This window comes from Cicer arietinum, chromosome 6 (genome assembly GCF_000331145.2).
Source record: "Cicer arietinum cultivar CDC Frontier isolate Library 1 chromosome 6, Cicar.CDCFrontier_v2.0, whole genome shotgun sequence".
In the NCBI taxonomy this organism is placed as follows: domain Eukaryota; kingdom Viridiplantae; phylum Streptophyta; class Magnoliopsida; order Fabales; family Fabaceae; genus Cicer; species Cicer arietinum.
This window is the reverse complement of record NC_021165.2, coordinates 61,118,156-61,141,644: the sequence shown is the minus strand read 5'-3', so window position 1 is coordinate 61,141,644 and position 23,489 is coordinate 61,118,156. Positions and strand designations below refer to the sequence as shown.

Sequence of the window (23,489 nt, the reverse complement as noted above, 5' to 3'; positions counted from 1 at the left end):
TCATCATCGGCTTGAGGATAATGGTATTTATATTTATGAATTAGTCTCCCAAATTCTTTTATTGTTGAGTTGATACAATGCACTTGTTTATGTGAATGGCTTCAAACTTGACCACTTATGTTCTTTCAACAAAAACTCAAATGCTAACATTAGTAGATCACTATTTAGAAAACTTAACATTTATTTTGTAAAGTTTGTTGTCATTAAAACACATATAAAAAAGTTTTTACTTCAACATAGCCATCCATTATCTTAATAGATAGAAGCTATATGTAAATGAGACTAAAAAGAATAAATATTGCTTAACTATCCATGATCTTGAGGAATAAAAGCTAAAATACCAATTATAGGTTAAAAAGAATAAATATTTGTCACCAAATTTTGTTGGTGTTCTTGACAAATCTTCAACAAATGTATAATATCTTGATTTTGCATTGACCTGAAAAGTAGAATTAGAATCAACCAGAATAGCAACAAATTGTGGGAACAAGAAGATAATAAACAATGGTAAAAAGAAGCTAGAACCAACTAGAATCTTGATGAGAAATATGATGAATTCAATAAAAAAATAGAAAAGTAAAAATTAATAAATGAAGCTGCATAAATATTTTCTCAAGAAAATCTTAAGAAGGAATGTAGCGGAATAATTATTACTCCGAAACTATATTACAAAATAAGTAAAATAGAATTATTTTTTTATATATTTCCATTCATTGATTTTACAAAAAAATTACAGATAAGGAATTATATACAGAGGGTGGATAACTCTTAACATCCCTTAACAAATTCAATTAACTATAAAAAAGAATATGTAATCAATTTATAATTAACTAATGAATGATAAAGATAATTAAAACGTCATCAAACTAACCTACTTATCTAATAACAACCTTTCAGGATACTAGATAAAAACAATGAAAACAACTTCAAATGAACAATAACTAAAAGGGGAAAAAGTGCATAAAGATAAAGAATTTATTGACTTTTATTAAAATATAGAATCTTAACTACTACTTAAACTGCAATTACACTAACCGTTGCAGTTATGCTACAAACTTAAATATTGCAGCAAAATACATTAACAATGTTGTTACATACCCCAATTTAGAACAATGACTCTGTCAACTCAAGCTTTCTTCTCCTTGATTGGAGACATAAACACAAAACGGTAAACCAAAGCAGCAAAAGTAGCCCCCATTAAAGGACATATCCAATAAACATAAAATTGCTCCCAAGTATTATGCTTATTATTGAGATAAGCCCATCCAAAAGCATTAGCAGGGTTCAAAGAAGGTCCTGTATAACCAGAACCTAAAATAACCAAAACCAAAGTCACCACAGAAAGCAAATAAACTTTCAACCAAGGATTTTTAGGACCCTTAAGCATAACAAAGAGAATAACCAAGTTATGAGTAAAAGTCAAAACCCCTTCAACTATAGCTCCTTTATGCAAATCAACTTTCAAAGAAGGACCTTTCATCATATCTTTGTATTGGGTTGGAATCACTTGAAGGATGGATTTGATACCAATGGCTCCACCTATTGCTTGAGCTGGAAATCTAATGGCCATTGAGAGAAGAGATGAATCAGGTCTTAATCCTATTGTGTAGAAGGAAATAGTGGATGAAGGGTTGAAGCTAGCACCACCTAAGATTCTACCAATTAAGGTTATTGTTAGGATAATGATTGTGTTTATGATGGTTGTTATGAATAGGCCTGGTAGTGAAAGTGGTTCAAGATTAAGGAAAAAAGATGTTTTTGTAGATAGAATTCTCAATGTTGAGATAAAGAAAACAAATATTGATGTTAAAATTGCATCTCCTATTGCTGCTTTAATTACCTTCATTTTTTTTTCCTTTTTTTTTTTTTTGGTTTTAGGATGTTTGAGGTTTTTGTGTTTTTGTTCCTTGGAAATTTTGGAACTCACACACACTCACTCACTCACTCATTATGGATGTGTTGATGGTAGAGAAAGAGTGAGGGGATAGTATCCTATGGATGTAAGTGCAACACATTAGCTTTTTTATCTTGACTCTTGAGTGGTGAGCAAAGACACAGATAGGGACATGCTAATTAGCTGGCTTCTGTACTAATGTTAGCCTTTGTTGGCTACTACAACAACTACTGCAATAAGTACTTCAATGATAATCATTGATAAAAAAAGACAAAATACATAATTTAATGAGGCACCAAAATATCATATTAATTATTTAATATTTTTTAATAAATTAATCATTTAAATTTGTGATATTATAATATCGAATTATCTTTAGTCATAATTTCAATTTATATATTATTTGTAGATAGAAATTTTTAAAATTTTACTACGGATTTTATCATCAATTATATAAAGAACAAAATAATAAATTTTCAGAAATTTTGTAGTTGGATTACGTTTGATTTCAAGAATCATAATATTATTTCACTCAAATTTTATCTTGTTCGGTTGTTTTAAAAAAAATTAATTGCTGTTAAAATTACTACAATAAAAATCTCTTAAAAATTACACGAGGTTATTGAAAAAGTTGAAAGAGTTTGAGGTTTCAAAGTTTGGTAGTTTGAAATTAGAATTGTAAATATTTACAAATATAAAAGATAAATTTGACAAAAAAAAAATTAAAAAAATTAATTTGTTACATAAAAAATATAAAAGACTAATATGTAATTTTCGTATAATTTAAATAACCACATGATCTAAATGATTCTTTTAACATATTTTATATGTGAGAAGTATCAACAAATTTTTTTAATGGGCAAATGTAAGTAATTAATTGATATGTTAAGATTTTTTTCTTTCTGAAATCCACGTTTAAAATTTTAGTCTTTTGATTTTATTAATTCTTTTAACCTTTAATTCAAATGATTTGGATTATCTAATCTCAATAAGTAGCAACAAAAATAATCCACGACTAATATTTTTTTTAGTAGATTTTGTTTTCTCAATTATATTTTATTATCATAAGAATTTGCATTCAATTTTCATTTAAACTAGAGTAATATCGGTGGGAAATGTGTAAAATATAAGAAAATAATAAATTTAAGATATATTAATATATTCGAAAAGACAATATATTTAAAAAATTTAGTGAAATTTTTAGGATTCAAAATCGTGTTTTTTATTAAATTAATTATCTATCTATTATTCTTTAAATTGAAATGTGTTTATTATATTTTAAGTTTGAACATTGTACAAAAAATACTAGAAATAACATCAATTAAAAATAATTTAAAGTACTAAAATTTCATTAAATAAAAGAAATTCAAATACTAAAATTTTTTGACTAAAAAGAATGTGAAATAACTAAAATTCACTTGCTCAAAGAAATATAAATTTTTGACTTAACCATTCGTCATTTTTATTAAAAAATGTATTATTTTTATTGATAAAAGCTAAAATGTTTATTGGATTTTTTATAAATAAAAAATCACAATTTTTTTTTAATGAGGTAATTCCTTTTTCTTGAGATAAGAAAGTTTATAATGCGGTCTAGATTTTTACTTTGATTTTTTTTTCTAAGATCTTTATTTTTAATTCTCTTGTTGTTGTCCTGAACTTTTCATTTAAAATAATTTTTTTTGAACTCATAGACCGCAATTTATTACCTGAAATATTTGCTGACGATTGGAGAATCATTTGTCATTTCTATCAGTGCACATCAAACTTGTTGTTGCCAGTTTTCAGAATTTAAAAAAGATGGAGATAATGTTTTTAAGATGAAAATTTAATATCTTGAATAGAAACTTCATGAATCCAACAAAAATAGAAAAGAAAAATAAATCAACAAAACATCGCTGTAAATTTTCTCAAGAAGTTTTGAAAAATAATTTACTAAAATAATTATTTATGTGAGATCATTATTACAAAATAAAATATTTTTTAATAATCTTATTTATTGATTTAACGAAAAAATTACAAAGTATTATAAATAAGGGACTATATAAAAGGTTAATAAGCCCTATAACATCTCTTAATATACAAACTCAACTAATTATAACAAATATAAAATTAAGTTGTTTAAAGTTTTCCTCAAAAAATAAAATATTGAATAGATAAATGTGGGTTTTCATAAAAAAACAATAATGAAAGCCTAAAAACTGATCCCCATTTGGGGTATTTTTGTTTTAAAATTTTCAAAATATCAAAATCAGTTTCAATTTTATGGTTTAATACAGAATTTTAAACTTTAGTTTTGTGTTTCAATTTTAAATTAATTTTTTAATCTGAAAAAAGTATTTTAAATATATATAATCTTAAATATTTTATGAGGACTATCTTAAAAGTACTTTTTATGAGGACTATCTTAAATATTTTGTTTTTAATATTTTAAAAGTATTATTTTAATTTTAAAAATTGAGCCGTTAATAAAAATAAAATGCAATTTTAATAATAATAAAAAAGAATAAAATAAATTTTAGTCTCTATAAAATTATAAAATTTTATTTTATTTCTTATAAAAAAAATTATCAACTATTTAGTCTTTATTTTAAAAACTTAAAAAAAATATATTTTTAATTACTAAAAATAGTCTTAATAAAATTAAAATAAAAATTATAAATGATAAAAATATTTAGAGACTAAACTTAATAGGTCGTAAGTTTGTAGAGATTAAAAATATATTTACAAAAAAACAATCACTTTTATTTTGTTAATTATTAAAAATAAAAATATTTGGGACCCTTACTAATTTGAAGCACGCAATATTTGGGTGGCTGCACATTCCAATAATCGACCTTATTTTTACTATATTCATTATTTTTTATAAATAATTTCAAAATACTCCACTTAAAAGAAAATATACAAAAACACACAAATTTTTAAGTGCACTATGTGATATTTCTAGAGTGCTTAATGTTAAAGTATTTTACTCACTTTTTTTTTCTCTTCAAATTTCTTAAGTTTTTCTTTCTTCAAATTAACAAAAACAAAAACAAAAACAATAGAAAAAGACTTAATTGCAGTTTTGGTCCTCCTATTTTTGCTGAATCGCGAAAGTAGTCCTCCTATTTTGTTTCTCTCTAGATTTGATCATCCAAACAGAATTTTGGTCTAAATTTTGATGAAATTTCATTTTTTAAAGCTGTACTACACTATTTATGATCATATATTTCAAGTACAATTGTTGCAAATGAGATCTTGAGACATGGTGTGACTTAAATAAATAAATAAATAAAATTTCATCAAGTTTTGGATTAAAATTATGTTTGAGGGACCAAAATTGGGGAGAAATAAAATGGAGGGACTACTTTCGCGATTCAACTTAAATAGGAAGACCAAAACTGCAATTAAGCCTAGAAAAATTTTGATTTATGTCAATTGAAGTACAACCTCCAACCTTTTTTGTTATTAGTAAAAAAAACTTAAGTTTAATAATAATAAAATATTATTAATTTATTAATAGTACTACTTAGTTGATTATAATTAATAACAAAATACATAAAATATTATTATATATAGATATTAGGAGGATCGGAGGTTGCACTTCCGATGGTTGACCCTCCCCCAAAATAAAAATAAAAATAAAAAGTGAAATACACAGTTGCATGTGACTGAACATTGAAAAATAAAATTAATTCCTCTATATATGTAGTTGTATTTTGAAAATGTTAAATTAAAAATAAGATGTTTTAGTATATATATATTTTTTAAAGTAGGAGTGTTTTGAATTTTTTTTCTCAAAAAAAGGTTATAGTGAAAAGAAATCTACAATTGAAAACTTCAACAATATATTAGGACAAAGTACAAAAGAAGTGCATCTAAAAATATATATTTTTAGGTCGAAAGTCTTTATCTTAGAGCATCTCAAACTGTGAATCCAAGATGAGGTTTATTAGACGAGGTTCACATTATTTTGGAGCAACTCATCTATTTTTACTCCAATGGTGAACTCAAAATAGGTCTATTAAATATGATCCACTAATTATTTTAAATTTATTATTATTAATAAATTAATAAAAAGGAGGTAACGATTATAATTTTATTATTATTAAATTATAAAAGTACCGTCTCTTATAGCTTGACACAACTTCAATCGTGAGCTCTCACCAAAAATTGAAAATTACGTTGACGGACGAACTCATTTGACTACTATTGAAGATGCTCTTACAGATTTGCCTATCTTATTGTGATCGTTTTTCATGCCACTAACACATAAGTCATGAAGAATTTTTTTGTTTGTTTAGGAACCTGAGGTAAATTGATATAAACGATTTTAGCCAAAATTTCTTGATAATATATATGCATACATGTAGGGGCAGACCTATGCAAAAGCTATTGTGGGTGAATGCCTATACTTAGTTTTGGATAAAAAAAATTACTTTTAATATTTAATATATTAAAAATAAGTCATATAATAATAAAAATATATATTAGATTGTGTTTTCATAATATTTTTTGAAATTTTTAAATATATGTCAAAGTAATACTTTTATAATTGTTTTTAAATATATTAAAATTATAAAAATAAAATTTTAAATATATCTTTTATTAGTTAATTAGTCTTTAAATATATTTTTGATTAATTAGTTTAACTTTTATTAGATATTGATTTATAATATTACTAATAAAAGAGATAGTAGTATTATTTATAATTTTGATAAATTTAGATACTATAATATTATATACGACAATTATTAAAAGTGATATATAATGCTTCCACTACTCAAATTTTCTGAGTTCATCCTTGCATGCATGTATATATAATGTGAGAATGAGCGAAATACTTATCAATAAATGGTTTAGATAAAAATTCTCGTTAAGTATAACACGCGTGTCTTTTTTAATGTATCAATTCTCATTGTTCACTGACCCGGTAATCTTTTTCAACTCATTTATCAATTTTTTTAATACTTATTTCAACTCTTAGAACTTTCAAATCTTAGATTATTTTTTTTTTCACCACAACAATAAAATAAATAGGATTTAATTTATTGATAATGCTTAAACATCACGAATATACAACCTCCCGAGCTCCCGAATGATACGTGTTAATTTTGAATGGTTTATATATTTTGAGCAATGCTATTAATTTTTATGTATCGTCAATGTAATTTTTACACTCTCAGTTATTTTTAACCGTTAAATTATTTATAATGTTTAAATTTTATTATAATTATTATTATAATTATTATTAAAATTATAAATAATTGTAATGTATTAATAATATAAATTTTTTTATATTAACATTACGTAACAATTAAATTTAAAAAAATATGAAACTTTTTTATCAATCCCATCCAATACCAAAAACATAATAAGTAACAAAAAAATTTAGGCTTAAATTTAATTTTGTTTTTTTATCTTTTACCTATAATTCATTTTGATCATTAATTTTTATTTTGATTCATTTTGGTATTTTATCTTTTATAAGTAGTGTATTTTAGTCTTTATTACAATCACAACAAAAGTTCACTACGCGAAAAAACGGCTTTTACAGCGCTTTTTTTAAGCCATTTACAGCGCTTTTTCAAAAAAATAAGCGCTGTGGAAACGAGCGCTGTAAATGATACAACAGCGCTTTTATAAAAGCGCTATAAAACATGTAAATACAACGCGCGCTTGTTATGCACATTTTACAGCGCTTCTTCACAAAAAGCGCTGTAATATGCACCCCGTCATATGAGTTATGGGTGTGCATATTACAGCGCTTTCTCACAAAAGCGCTGTAATATGCCCACCCATAATTTCATATATGGGCGTACATATTACAGCGCTTTCTCGAAAAAGCGCTGTAATATGCACCCCGTCATATGAGTTATGGGTGTACATATTACAGCGCTTTCTCGAAGAAGCGCTGTAATATGCCCACCCATAATTTCATATATGGGTGTGCATATTACAGCGCTTTCTCACAAAAGCGCTGTAATATGCCCACCCATAATTTCATATATGGGCGTACATATTACAGCGCTTTCTCGAAAAAGCGCTGTAAAATGCCTACCCATAATTTCATATATGGGTGTGCATATTACAGCGCTTTCTAACAAAAGCGCTGTAATATGCCCACCCATAATTTCATATACGGGCGTACATATTACAGCGCTTTCTCGAAAAAGCGCTGTAAAATGCCTACCCATAATTTCATATTATGGGTCTGCATTTTACAGCGCTTTCTCGAAAAAGCGCTGTAAAATGCCTACCCATAATTTCATATTATGGGTCTGCATTTTACAGCGCTTTTCTTGTACATATTACAGCGCTTTCTCACGGAAGCGCTGTTGAAGGTGCACCATTAAAGCGCTTTAGAACAACATTTTACAGCGCTTTTTAAAAAAAGCGCTGTAAAATGTATTTTTTTTTTTTTAAACGCTGTAAATTAATTATTTGAAATGAAAAATGCTTTTTAGCTTTTTATGGCACTTTTTTTAAAAAGCGCTGTCTTTTATCATTGTACCCAAAATTATTTTTGATCCAAAATCACTTCACAATCAGTAGAACAGAACATATTATAGACAATCAGTTCACACAATCAATAGAACATAAATCAGAACTCTGTAACTTTTTTAACATATATGTAACTCTGTAATTTACAACCTAAGTAACTACATTCAGATACATATATACAACCTAATTTACAACCTAATTACCTACATTCAGATCCATTATATAATAACTAACAGATCCATTATATGCATATATTGTGTCCTATGATCATTTACATATAATAACTAACAGAATATACATTATATGCACTAGCTACCATATAATATTCAGATCCCTTGCCCAGCACAAGCTATTTCCCAGAAAATCAAATAATTTTCATGTCAAGCACGTACTGACACCATTCTTCCTTTAATTCCATCAGATCTTCCTCAGAATATGATGGACTGGAATTGGCAAAGTACTGCAATATAAAAATTGAACATATTATATTAAGTTAGTATCAAATATATAGATAATTTATATATGAAAATCATATAATGCAAATACCGTACCGTTTCTGGGATAATAGTTTTATTCTTCTCAACAATCTCCTTCATGAATCTCAATATGTAGTACCCACAGTCAATGTTATTTGTTTGACGAGGGCACTTTATTGAGATCCATGTAATGTTATTCGACTTCTGCTTCGACACTTTAGCACCTCTTTGAGCTCGATAAACTTTTAAGGCACTATCGAATGAATAAATGTGATTATTAGAGCATGAATATTTATATATATATATATATATAAATATTCATGCTCTAATAATCACATTTATTCATTCGATAGTGCCTTAAAAGTTTATCGAGCTCAAAGAGGTGCTAAAGTGTCGAAGCAGAAGTCTAATAACATTACATGGATCTCAATAAAGTGCCCTCGTCAAACAAATAACATCGACTGTGGGTACTACATATTGAGATTCATGAAGGAGATTGTTGAGAAGAATAAAACTATTATCCCAGAAACGGTACGGTATTTGCATTATATGATTTTCATATATAAATTATCTATATATTTGATACTAACTTAATATAATATGTTCAATTTTTATATTGCAGTACTTTGACAATTCCAGTCCATCATATTCTGAGGAAGATCTGATGGAATTAAAGGAAGAATGGTGTCAGTACGTGCTTGACATGAAAATTATTTGATTTTCTGGGAAATAGCTTGCTGCTGGGCAAGGGATCTGAATATTATATGGTAGCTAGTGCATATAATGTATATTCTGTTAGTTATTATATGTAAATGATCATAGGACACAATATATGAACATGCATATGGATCTGAATGTAGTTTAGGTTGTAAATTAGGTTATATATATATACGTATCTGAATGTAGGTAATTAGGTTGTAAATTAGGTTGTATATATGTATCTGAATGTAGTTACTTAGGTTGTAAATTACAGAGTTACATATATGTTAAAAAAGTTACAGAGTTCTGATTTATGTTCTACTGATTGTGTGAACTGCTTATGGTATTTGAATATGTTTTGTTGTTGTGTGCACTGATTGTGAAGTGATTTTGGATCAAAATAATTTTGGATACAAAGATAAAAGACAGCGCTTTTTAAAAAAAGTGCCATAAAAAGCTAAAAAGCACCTTTCATTTCAAATAATTAATTTGTCCGGTATGGGCAACGGTGCAGTTGGTTCGAAAGCAACCGTAGGCGATACTTTGACATGGCCCGCGGGGATCGGAATATTGTGCAATACTTCTCCCGAAGTATTGTGCAATATTCCTTTTCCCACCTTCCGTTGAGTCGGCGAGGACAAGTATAGGACACATGTAGTGACACCCTACATCAATAGTTAAAACATAAGTACAGTTAATATATAAGTTTGTTTAATACATAAGTAATTACATAAGCAAGTAAGTAGTAAGTAATTAATTACCTCGGGAATACTCTTCAAACCGACGTTGCAACTCCCGGTTTCACTCTCCATTTGTATTTCAGGTTGGAGCTGAACCGGAAGTTGCTTGTCTTTATTCGTATTCACCAAGAGTGCCACTTGCTCCGATAAGATTCTGAGCTTCTCTAATACTTCCTCGTTGGAAGGTTTTTGGCGCTTCTCTTGAGGAAAAAAGCTTTTGGGAGTTACGCCAAATCCTTTCCCCCTCACTCGACCGGAATACTCAGGGACATTAAACACTTTCCCAAGAATGTCCCTGCACGTATCCTTGTTGCCCTCTTGAGTTTCAGAACTTTGTTCAATAGTTTCCTAAAATACATGTAACATTAAAAAGATAAGTTCAATAGCATTTTTAAAATACAATATTAAAAAATATTAAAGTGATAATATACTTACACAAAGTTCTACAACTTTCTTGACATTTTCATTATCAACCACTCCTTCTTTGTTAACACGCGCTTCCTTCCATAAGATATGACGACCCAAGGGTTGATCGGCTTGGGTGTCTTTTCTCTATTCGTTAAAATCATAAACAAAATAATACAAATTAGTTACACACTATAGTTTATAATACAAATTACAAGTGATGTTTAATTACTTACAATTTTTTGTTCAAGGCGTGCATATCCCATACGTGATTTCTTGTATGGGTGTTTTGGGTTGCTTGCCCGTTCGCGATTTGCCTTACTAATATTCTATATAAAAAAAAAATAGCAATTGTGTAAAAATTTAAAATACGCTACGAATATGAATAATAAAACACAAATGCTAATAAATTAATCACTTACGACAAACGCCGGGTCAGAACGTTTGGAAACAAATGCACTCCATTCATCCTTTGATATATAATGTTGATATATCTTTGGAGGTTCAGCATTTGTGTTTCCTTCTCTATCTTTTAGATAGAAATTTGAGAGATGGGATCTAAATCCACGATGGATTTTCCCAGCAACTCTCAAAACATATGACTTTCGTTCCTCATCAAGAACAAAAGTGGTCTGCAATGAAAACAATTATAAGTAATGTATTTTACAGAAAAAAAATTATAAATGACAAAAGAGTAGATCAAAATATTTACTTGAATGTCATTCCAGATGATATCTTTGGCATCCTTCAACGCCTTATCTCTCCAGTTGTCTATTGTTATTGGGACATTTTGACGAACAACAGCCCCAATGTAGCTTACAAACATGGAGCTGTTGGGGTCAACTGGCTGACCACTCTCGTTCCAGCCAACCTAATAAACTCATATAGTAAGTACATGCCCTAAACCCTAAAAAAAGATAAAAAAACACACAGCAAACAGAGTATATATAGTATACCTCAAATTTAATGCCACTGCTCCGTGCTTTAATCACCCTTTGCATGATAGTTGCACCACGTTTGACTTCTTTTTCGTAAGTCTTAGAGGTGCCAACTTCTTCATTTTGAACTTCTAAATCTTTGTTTGTATCCATTTAACTACAACAAGTTCAACATGCACTTTAGTATAACATCAACAAGCTCAACATGGATCATGCATTATTATAAACAAACTCAACATGTATCAGTATATCTTAAAAAAGCTCAACATGCATTCTAATGATTACAAAAATTTAATAACATCAATACCTGAATAATGATGGTTCGAAGAAAGACGAAATGCAAAGAAAAGAGGGTTTGCAGAAAGTTCACAGAAATATGGTTCACAGAAATACGGTTTGAAGAAATACGTAATGAGGGTTACGTATTTCAATGAAAATATATTGTGTGAAATGGGAGAGATGATCTTGGATGGAAATAAGGTTCGAAATGAAGGAGATGATCGTGGAAATAAGGTTCGTAAAGGACGGGATGATAGGGTTTGCAAAAGAAGAGAAGAAATGAAGGTTGAGATGAAGGTTACGTAATGAAGAGGAAACTGAAGAGGTAACTGTTATATATACGTAACACTTTTACAGCGCTTTTTATAAGCCTTTTACAGCGCTTATTTTGTAAAGCGCTCTAAAAGGCTTCTTTAGTTAAATTTTTAAAAGGCTCTTTTACAGCGCTTTTTTCAAATAAGCGCTGTAAAAGACCTCCGTGTGTTATTATGTTATTTGAATGCCTTTTACAGCGCTTTTTTCAAATAAGCGCTGTAAAAGACCTCCGTGTGTTATTATGTTATTTGAATGCCTTTTACAGCGCTTTTTTCAAATAAGCGCTGTAAAAGACCTCCGTGTGTTATTATGTTATATGAATGCCTTTTACAGCGCTTTCACACATAAGCGCTCTAAAAGGCTTCTTTAGTTAAATTTTTAAAAGGCTCTTTTACAGCGCTTTTTTCAAATAAGCGCTGTAAAAGACCTCCGTGTGTTATTATGTTATATGAATGCCTTTTACAGCGCTTTCACACATAAGCGCTCTAAAAGGCTTCTTTAGTTAAATTTTTAAAAGGCTCTTTTACAGCGCTTTTTTCAAATAAGCGCTGTAAAAGACCTCCGTGTGTTATTATGTTATTTGAATGCCTTTTACAGCGCTTTTACACATAAGCGCTCTAAAATGTCTCTTTATGTTAATTTTAAGAGGCTCTTTTACAGCGCTTTTCCCAAATAAGCGCTGTAAAAGACCTCCGTGTGTTATTATGTTATATGAATGTTTTTTAAAGCCTTTTACAGCGCTTTTCCACATAAGCGCTCTAAAATGTCTCTTTATGTTAATTTTAAAAGGCTCTTTTACAGCGCTTTTTCCAAATAAGCGCTGTAAAAGGCCTTATTGTTTTTGTGTTTTGTTATGTTATGTTATTTTTTAAACAAGCTCAACATGCATGCAAAACCCACATAGTAGTAACTGGTCACCACAAAAATCCCTTCCTCTTCACCAAACTCTTCTCCTTTTATGCATCTTCTTCACAAACATCAAAGCTTACTCTTTCACAATTCAATCTCCACCTCAACACCCTTTTTATCTCTTTACATTCTCTTTCCTTCTTAAATCGAAACTTAATTGGTATTCAGGATCATTGCCATGTTGCGAAAAATGGGTTTGTGTCTGGTGTTTTTGGGGATTCCCATGATGCGTACAAGGTGTTTGAAGAAATGGGTTTGTGTCTGATGTTTTTTGGATTCCCATGATGCGTACAAGGTGTTTGAAGAAATGGGTTTGTGTCTGATGTTTTTTGGATTCCCATGATGCGTACAAGGTGTTTGAAGAAATTAGGTGTCTGATGAATATTATTTTTAAAGCTTTTTTACAGCGCTTTGTCAAATAAGCGCTGTAAAATGTCTTTTTTACTCACTTTCAAAAGAGTCGTTTACAGCGCTTTGTGTGAAAAGCGCTGTAAAAGGTATAAAACACTCATTATTTTATTTTTAAAAGGATCTTTTACAGCGCTTTTTAAGATAAGCGCTGTAAAATGTCTCTTTATTTTATTTTTGTGTTTGGTTTATTTGGGTTGGGATGACATTAAAAACATTTTTATCATTGTTTATTGGATTAAAAATATTGTTATCATTGTCTTTATCACAATACTTTAGGAGATGATGAATTATTAGAAATGAGTATTCTGAAGAATCTATATATATATATGCACTGAGCAAAAGAGAATCTCTCTATTCAGTTCAGTTCAGTTCATGTAAATTACTAATTTATATTCAGTTCAGTTCATGTAAATCAAGCTAAATATAAAACACTCATTGTTACATGAACTTGGTATAAAACACTCAAATCAAGCTAAATATAAGCAGAAAATAAATTAATCAGAAAATAAATTAATCAGAACTTAGTATAAAACACTCAATTCAGATTACATGCATATTTACAATAACACAGTTCAGATTACATGCATAGCTTATATAAAACAATTAAACATATATATACATTAAGATGCCCTTCTTCTTTTCCTGGTGACATTCACATTTGTTTGTCCATTTACAATACGAAACGATGGATTAATCCAAATTCCCTCATCATGATCATCTCTAAGATATAAACCATCATCAGTTGAATCAATTTCATGTGGTTGTTGTGATGTTGCAAATAAAAGATCATTACCAACATCTTCATCATTATTGTTATCATCACTTATTTTATTGGTCGATAGGACAACAGACCATTTATCATTAGAAGGATCAGTGACATAAAACACTTGTTGAGCTTGCGACGCTAAAATAAAAGGCTCGTCTTTGTATCCCACCCTATTAAAATCGACAAGCAAGAATCCTGACTCATCAATCCGAACGCCATTATTATTATCGACCCACTTGCAACCAAATATGGGAACACGAAACATTGTGTAGTCTAACTCCCATATGCGCTCGATAACCCCAAAATATGATAGATTTGCATATATTGGGTTTTTGTCTTTTGCACTTGAGACATGCATCGCTTCAGCTACGAGAGTGACTCCACTATTTTGCATAGTGGTCTGATCATCTTGTTCTTTGGTATAAAATGTGTAGCCGTTAATAACATAACCAGTGTAAGAAAAGACATGTAAGCTCGGACCATTTGCTAGCCACCTCAATCTATTTGAAATTGATCCGGGGTCTATATCAAATTTTGACATTATGTGATTTTTTAACCATGTTACAAAACTTCGATTGTGCTCTCGAGTTATCCAATTTTGATTCCTATTCATGTTCAAACGAGATAACTGATCAATGTGTATTGTAACATACGGTTGAACCTCATCATCATTGTGCAGAACATACAATTGTGCCTGCTCCCATTCTGTCCTTGATATAGTCAGTAGTCTCCTTCCAGTTATCCCTTCTCCTGATAGTCTTCCCGAATGACGAGACATGGGAAGCCCTATGGATTCAACATTGGACAGATATTCAGTACAAAATTCAGCAGCCTCTTCAACAATGTATCGTTCAGCAATACAACCTTCTGGTCGACTTCTACTTTTTACGTACCCTTTTAATATTTTCATATATCGTTCTATCGGATACATCCATCTCATATAAGCTGGCCCACAAAGTTGTGTCTCCTTAACCAGATGAACAGTAAGGTGAACCATTATATCAAAAAACGATGGTGGGAAATACATTTCAAGCTCACACAAAGTAACAACAATTTCCCTCTGCAATGTCGGTAATTTCTGAGGGTCGATCACTTTACTACAAATTTCCCTGAAGAAGAAACATAATCTAGTTAAGGCTAGTCGAACTTTTTCAGGTAAAATGGAACGTATACCTATTGGTAGCAAATGCTCCATTATAATATGACAATCATGGGTCTTCAAACCTTTTAACTTGAGGTCTTTCATACAAACCAAATTTTTAATGTTCGAAGAGTATCCTTCTGGAACTTTAACTTCGTGTAGAAATTTACATAAAACAATTTTTTCCTTTCTAGATAGAGTATGAGCGGCTGGAGGTAGATATGTGCGATTTCCTTTCTTTACTGGAGCCAGTTCATTTCTTATTCCCATATCGACCAAGTCCAATCTTGCATTGACGCCATCTTTAGACTTTCCTGGAACATTGAGTAACGTACCAATAACACTTTCAAATACATTTTTCTCAATATGCATCACATCGAGGAAATGTCTTACATACAATGACTTCCAATATGGCAATTCAAAGAAAATTGACTTTTTCTTCCACCCAGTTTTCACCAGCTCTCCCGCAAAAGGTTTGCCAAATTTATTGGTCAAACCTTGTACTTTTTCAAGTATTTGATATCCAGTCGGTGCTAAAGGAGCTTTACCTTCCTCTGATTTTCCATTGAATGCATTTCTCCACCCACGATACTGATGACTATAAGGTAAAAATCTACGATGTCCAAGAAACACATTCTTCTTACAATGTTTCAACCGCATCCAATTTGTACTCTCTTCACATATAGGACATGCACACTGACCTTTAATGCTATATCCTGATAAATTACCATATGCTGGAAAATCATTAATTGTGCCGAACAACATAGCCCTCAAATTGAAACATTCTTTCTTATACCCATCATAAACTTCCACACCTGTCTCCCACATACTTTTTAAATTTTCGATTAGAGGAGTCAAGTATACGTCGATATCATTCCCCGGTTGTTTGGGTCCAGAAATTAACAGAGACAACATCATAAACTTACGCTTCATACATAACCATGGAGGTAGGTTATATATTACCAAAATCACAGGCCACGTGCTATGTGAGATGCTTTGAAGACCATGTGGATTCATTCCATCAGTAGAAAGTGCAAGTCTTAGATTTCTTGACTCTATCCCGAATTCAGGATACTCGTGATCAATTTTTGCCCATTGTGGGGAATCTGCAGGGTGTCGAAACATTCCATCTCTAATTCTTTCATCTGCATGCCATGTCAAGTGTTTTGAATCTTCTTCACTGCGATACATGCGCCTAAATCTTGGTATTATAGGAAAATACCACACGACTTTTGCTGGAGTAGATTCTTTCTTCTTATATCGAGAGACATTGCATTTCGGACACGCCTTAAGTAGTTCATATTCGTTTCGAAATAAAATGCAATCGTTAGGACACGCATGAATCCTTTCGTAACTCATTCCAATAGAACACAAAATCCGTTTAGCCTCGTAGGTTCGACTGGGAAGTTCATTATCATCTGGCAACATATCTTTTATGAGTGTTAATAATTCTGTAAAGCTTTTATCAGACCATCCATTACTCGCTTTTAAGTTGTACAACTTTAATATCGCTGACAGTCTTGTGAATTTAGTACAACCATTATATAATTCTTTCTCTGCATCACTCAACAAACTTTCAAACATTTTAGGACAATCTCGAAGATCTTCTTCAACTGCTTTTGCAATCTCATCAACTCGGTCCGGCTCATATGTATCTGTATCGAAATCAGTTGAAGCATATGTAGAACTATTCTCAAAATTAATGTTTCCTTTTTTTTTCTCACCATGTCTTATCCAACATGTGTAGCTTTGATCAATTCCATTACATACTAGATGTCCTTCTAATTCATCTTCTCTAACACGTTTTCCAAAACAACATTTTAAACAAGGACAAACTACTCTATTTGGATCTTTTGCATTCTTCACTGCAAACTCAACAAACTCCTTCACTCCAATTTCATACTCTTTTGACAATCGATTGGCTGAAATCCATTTCCTATCCATATTATACCACCTATATAAATGCAGTAACAAAAATAATAAGCTTTCAAAACATATCAACAAGTTTCAAAAAGAAACCAATATCAACTAAAAATTTCAAAACAGAACAGATCATGTGTAAAAAATACCTTAGACAACGTAGATGGCCGCACAGTACGTAGAGGATATTAGGGTTCGCAACGTATATAATTATTTGAAAGATGTATTTTACAGCGCTTGTGAAAAAAGCGCTATAATAGGTAGTTAAATTCAATGAAAGCGCATGTGTTTTACAGCGCTTGTGAAAAAAGCGCTGTAATAAGTAGTTAAATTCAATGAAAGCGGATGTGTTTTACAGCGCTTGTGAAAAAAGCGCTGTAATAGGTAGTTAAATTCAATGAAAGCGCATGTGTTTTACAGCGCTTGTGAAAAAAGCGCTGTAACACATTTACGAAAGCGCTTCCGTTTACAGCGCTTTTTTGACAAGCGCTGTAAAATCCTTATAACGTGATGCGCAAACGTTATATGACCTACTACAGCGCTTGTTTTACAGCGCTTTACATAAAAAGCGCTGTAATAGGTTCCGTTATTTTTAAAATATAATTACAACAGCGCTTGTGTTTAGAAAGCGCTGTAAAATGGGCGCTGTTAAATGTCATTTCTGGCGTAGTGGTTATAAAAATATTCGGTAATTGGAATATCTTCTAACAATTGCTAATGTATATCCACTATAATATTATTTTAGAAAAACATTTATTTAACACAATAATAGACTTGCACTTAAAAAAAAACTTATTCTTTCATGCTTTAAAACATATGTCAACTCTTTGAATCAAATGACATTTATCAAAATTTCCTGTATTTCGATCTCATCCTTTTAAGATTGTGCAATTAACTTTATAATTGAACTAAGATTGATCTCAATAGTTCATCACAATAATTATACATTTGTTTCAAAGAGTTAAGATGAAAATGACTAAAATATACAACTTATAAAAGATAAAGGACCAAAATGAATAAAAAAATAGTATATAATATTTGTAAGTTCATAATTTTAGTCTTATACGTTTCAAAATTTAAATATTACTAGTCCCTATTTTTTATTTTTTTTATTTTGCTAATTGGTCTCTAAATTTTCTTAAATTTTGCAAATTGGTCTCTAAATTTTCTTAAATTTTGCAAATTGGTCACTTAAAATTACAAAATAGTCCCTCAACTTTTACAAATTTTTAGTTTCGGCCAAAATATATACCTTTTATTTTTGCTCTAATATTTTTTCGAAATATATAAAAATAGCTCAATTTTAAAGGAACATTTCTTTTATCAAAACAATAAAATTTAAAAATAAAATGAAATTAAATGGAAGCATTTGAATTACTTGAAATTTTATTTTTTCTAAAATATTCAATTACTCCATCCAAACACATTTTAAAATAATTTTTACTCTCTCCATTTTGAAAAGATTTGGAGGAAGAAGTGAAGAAAGATCCACTAATACTATTATAACTTAAAAACCATTTAAAATTTATCTCTTTCTTCTTAAACTAAATACAAAATCATTATTAAAAAAAAAACCTCCTTCCTACCCTTCACTTCATGAAAATCCTTCATCTTCCTTCCCTTTGGGGGTAAGATTTTAGAAATGGATGAATTAAAAATGCATAGAAATTAGTTTTGGGCTTTTTTATTATCGGTAACCCCGTTTTCTACATCAGAAACACTCCTTATTGGCCTTTTATAACTGTGCACCCCTCTATGTACTTCCTACACCCCCTATACATAAGAAATTGTGCACTTCTTCCCTGAGTGTGCCGCGAATGAAACCCTCTTTCTTTCATTCATGTTTCAATCACCCAAATCATTCTCCACTACATTGTGTTGATTTTTATTAATAAATATAATATTAATCATTGAATGAAAAATCACAAATAACTATATACAAGGATAACATGGAAATCGGTGAACAACCTAACAAATAACTTAATAACCAAATGATAAATTGGGTCCAATCACTATCACTAAATGCGTTCAAATTGAGAAAGGAGGGAGAAGCTTGATAATGAGACTCCATGGGATCTAAATGATAACTTCAAATTTGAAAAATGTTAGCCATCACTTTGATGCATATTATTTGCAAAATACAAATTATGTGAAATTTAGAATAAGAATTGTAAAGTTGCAGGGACTAAAATAATAAAGAAATATAAAGCAGAATTGTAATAAGAAAAAATAAAAGAAAATGTGGATGAAGCATAGTTGGATGGGGCCACACTTTTCTATGGGAGAGCATGAATGATATACTTTAAAGTGAATGATCTTTACAAATAGATGTGGTGTCTTGATATCGATCAAAGGAGTGATCTAATCTAAAACAAAAAATAGACAAAGCTCTCACATGTATACAAGTGTAATTTTTCAACAAAATGTACCTCCCCTTTTATTATGTAATTCGCCTCTTATATATATAAAAGATTTACTTGGACTGATTATAAGGAAAACAAAATGTCATAATCGACTAATTATTTAGGAGTTAATTCAAATTTTCAAAGTGTGCAATTTCAATGCATGGAAAAAGAGAATGAATATTTCAAGGTCTTATTATTTGACCGTTGAGACTTGTACATTCATATTAGAAGAATGAATTAGAAGCTTATAGAATTCATTGGAATTGTGGAATATTAATCTTTTTTTTTTATGAAGTCAAATTCTCTATCTTATAAATAAAGAAACTAGTGAAGAGATAAAATATCATCAAATTTGGACAATCATGAGAAGAGTTGTAGAAACTTCATTTTGAGTGATTATATAGAGTTGAAGTATCCCAACCATGTTCTCGTAAGATGAGAGTGTCGTGATTATTGGTGTGTGATGTGAGTGTTATTATTCTTTGTATCTTTTAGATGTGAGAGAATATTCTAGAGTGATACATATGTTGGGTTGATTACAAATTGTTGTAATTTTATTTTAAATGATAAATGAATTATATTGAGATGTTCTTATAGATGTAGGTAAAAGATGTCAAACTAAGTTGTGGTGTTTTTTTTTTCTTTCTTATTTACCGTGTGTGTTCACATATAAAATCTTGGGTTTGATATTTTCTATTTAAAAATTGTTCTTTTGCTTAAATTTGATACTATCAAGTACTCTATATCTTGAGAAATTATTGCCAATTATTCTCCACTCCTTTGAGTTGCAAATCATCTTCGTCGTGATAAGGAGATATTATCTTACTCATTGATGTAGAAACATTTTGGTGGAGGGGTTGGCTCTAGACATCAGTTTTCGCCTTAGTTTTAGGGTCTATTTGGTTTAACCAAATGAAATGAATGGAGAGTAGGGGGAGAATGAGAATAATGACATGTTTGCTTTAAAAAGGAGAAATGAATAATTTTAATTAAATTTAGAGAAAATAAGTTTTGCATCAATAGTGTAACTTAATTTTAAATAGACGGTCAACTAGAGTTATTGATATTAATATGTCATCATACTTTTGTAATCATTTGAAACAATAACCACATCATAAATAATGTAATCAACTATTTGTGTAAAATAGTTTTATATTAACAATGCACATTCATTAATCTCTTAAACTTAAGCTTCAAATAATTTATAAAATATCTTAATCCTCTTTAAATTCTCTCAAAATGAAAGGGAACAATATGAGATTGAGAAAGACTTTTCTCCTTCACCGTTAAAAATTGAACAATATAAATATTATTTAAATTATTTATTTCCTCTTTCAAATTCCACCAACCAAACTACCCTAAGTGCTTTATGTACTTTTAATAAACTATATTGAAATTGATATTTGTTAAAATAATTTTAAATTGTGTGAAATTTTTGTTTGGTCTTAATCTTTTAATTTTCGAGAAAAAAAAATTATTGGTAATTTAGAGTTTGACTAAGAGTAAATAAAAGTCTTATTAAAAATTATTTAAATAAAAATTTAAACTCAGATTCTTCTAAATGATTTATTTTTAATTAAAATTTATTAATTATTTGAAATCTAACATTTTCTTGATATCAACATTTTCATCTAAATTGTGTGAAATATGAAATGATGAGTATATGATCGTAGAAACACACATATTATTTATTGGATGTGGAACTTTTGTGTATTGTGTTGAATTGTTAAAATGTAATAGTTAGATTTTTATTGTGTTGAACGTGCTGGAATATCTTAAATTTGATTATGCAATAAACATTACATTGTGGTCTTTCTTTCAATTTAAAATTATCGAGTCAATACTCACTACACTAAACTACAACAATATATTATTAAAATAATTTGTAACAATATTCCATGGAATGTTAAAATTAATTGAGAGAAAAACTCACAATAAACAAATTAATGGTGAAATATTTACTTTTAAAAAGACATTAACATTTGACAATCATTGAAGTCTTGGACAATTTATATAATTCCAAAAGTAAAGAATATTTAAAATTTCATGCGAGAATTTTTTTCCACTTAACTATGATATATGCTATAATATAATTTATAAAATTATTATTATTTATTATAATCTTAATATATATATATATATATATATATATATATATATATATATGTATATGTATATCTTATTTTAAGGTGATCATGTAGTAGATTTTCCTTTCTAAGTTTGGGACATTTTAGTAACGAAAAGTTTTTTTTTAATGTATCGAGAGATAATTATCTAAAATAAATCATAGTTTATTTTCTGTTGTTTATAATTTTTTTTTAATTCTTAGTATAAACAATAAATAAACTACTCAATGACACAAAATATATAAAAATTTGTGGCTTACATTACCTTAAATACTCAATAATAAGGAAATAAAAAGTGAAGAAAAATATAAGAATTTAAACGTATTTTGTTTTTGAATATTTTTTCTTCAACATATCAGAAATAATAATGCATACCTTAAAGAATATTCTAATCACGAAAAATAAATTATTATCATTAAACGTATAATAAAAAATTACTTTAAAATAACTTCTATTATTTTTAAACCATAAAATAATTTCTAAAAATATAAAGTCAAAATCAAAATTTGAAAAAATCCATATTTATCAGCTAGTTTAACTATTAATTTCACCAAACACTTTAAATATTATGCTAATTAATTTTCCATCATCAACTATTTCTTTATTTATCTACTATTTACTATAAATTTATTTGTTATTAGTTAATTTATCTGCGACTACTAATTAATTATTATCCATGAAACTCTTCTTCCCCCTAAATCATGATTAAGTGTATGCCAGTATATAGCACAAATATTTATGTATATATATAAAATTGAATAAGTAATTAATGGAATCCGAAGCTGAAAAGGATATTGTTGGATGATCAACAATTAATTACTAATTAATCATAAATTAAAACTAAATGAGCACAATTTGTCAAAGTTGTTGAAAGAGATTGTTACTTACCTTTCCATAAACTGTAGGTTTTCTGTATCTACAGTTAGTAAGTATATATATGACATGTCTTTCACACATATAATAAATAAGATCAACATATCCTCGAGATAAATATGAGGAAGTAGGTTAGTAGGTGCCACCCGAAGATCTGTGTAGTTTTAAGAATCACGACTGTGAGGTAAAATAATTCACAAGGAAAGACAGTTCTCCATGTGATTTTAAATGCACTCCACAATCTTAATTACGGTTGCAATACTATGAATTTTAATGTATATATTAATTACACCTACCATATCTTCTACTATAGTCAAAAATTTGATTTTAAATACAATTTAAAACTAAATTTCTTTATTTTGATTAATTTTGTCCGTGGCGCATCTATATATCTATGGTAAATTACGATTTTATAGTATATCATAAACAGAGCTAATTATTCAGTTTGATAGCATAAAACAGTCAATTGGTCAGAGCTACACATTTTTATTTTTTTTTATAATATGACAATGAGGGTCAAATTTTTTTTTATATATATTTTTAATCCTTATAAAATTATGACACTTTAAATTTAGTCTCAAAAAAATTTTATTCACTTTAAATTTTACAGAGATTTTTTTAGTGATTAAAAGTATCATTTTTTACAAACTTTTTTAAATTTTTTTTTGAAATAGAGACTAAAAGTAAATAAATAAAAATTTATAAA

The 23,489-nt window shown here is 28.9% G+C and overlaps 1 protein-coding gene and 1 long non-coding RNA gene across 2 annotated transcripts; both read right to left on the bottom strand.

The window, feature by feature from the left end:
- Positions 1-277: 277 nt before the first annotated feature.
- On the bottom strand, positions 278-2,041 carry LOC101512235 (aquaporin SIP1-1-like). The gene is made up of 2 exons (XM_004506251.4): positions 1,099-2,041; positions 278-439 (listed from the first exon to the last, which is right to left on the bottom strand). Exon 1 carries the CDS (start codon positions 1,844-1,846, stop codon positions 1,127-1,129), a length of 720 nt encoding a protein of 239 aa, XP_004506308.1. The 5' UTR covers positions 1,847-2,041; the 3' UTR covers positions 278-439; positions 1,099-1,126.
- A 6,430-nt stretch (positions 2,042-8,471) lies between these two features.
- Positions 8,472-9,123, bottom strand: LOC140920849 (uncharacterized). The gene is made up of 2 exons (XR_012163404.1): positions 8,932-9,123; positions 8,472-8,840 (listed from the first exon to the last, which is right to left on the bottom strand). It is a non-coding gene; the product is annotated as an uncharacterized lncRNA (long non-coding RNA).
- Between the last annotated feature and the right edge of the window lie 14,366 nt (positions 9,124-23,489).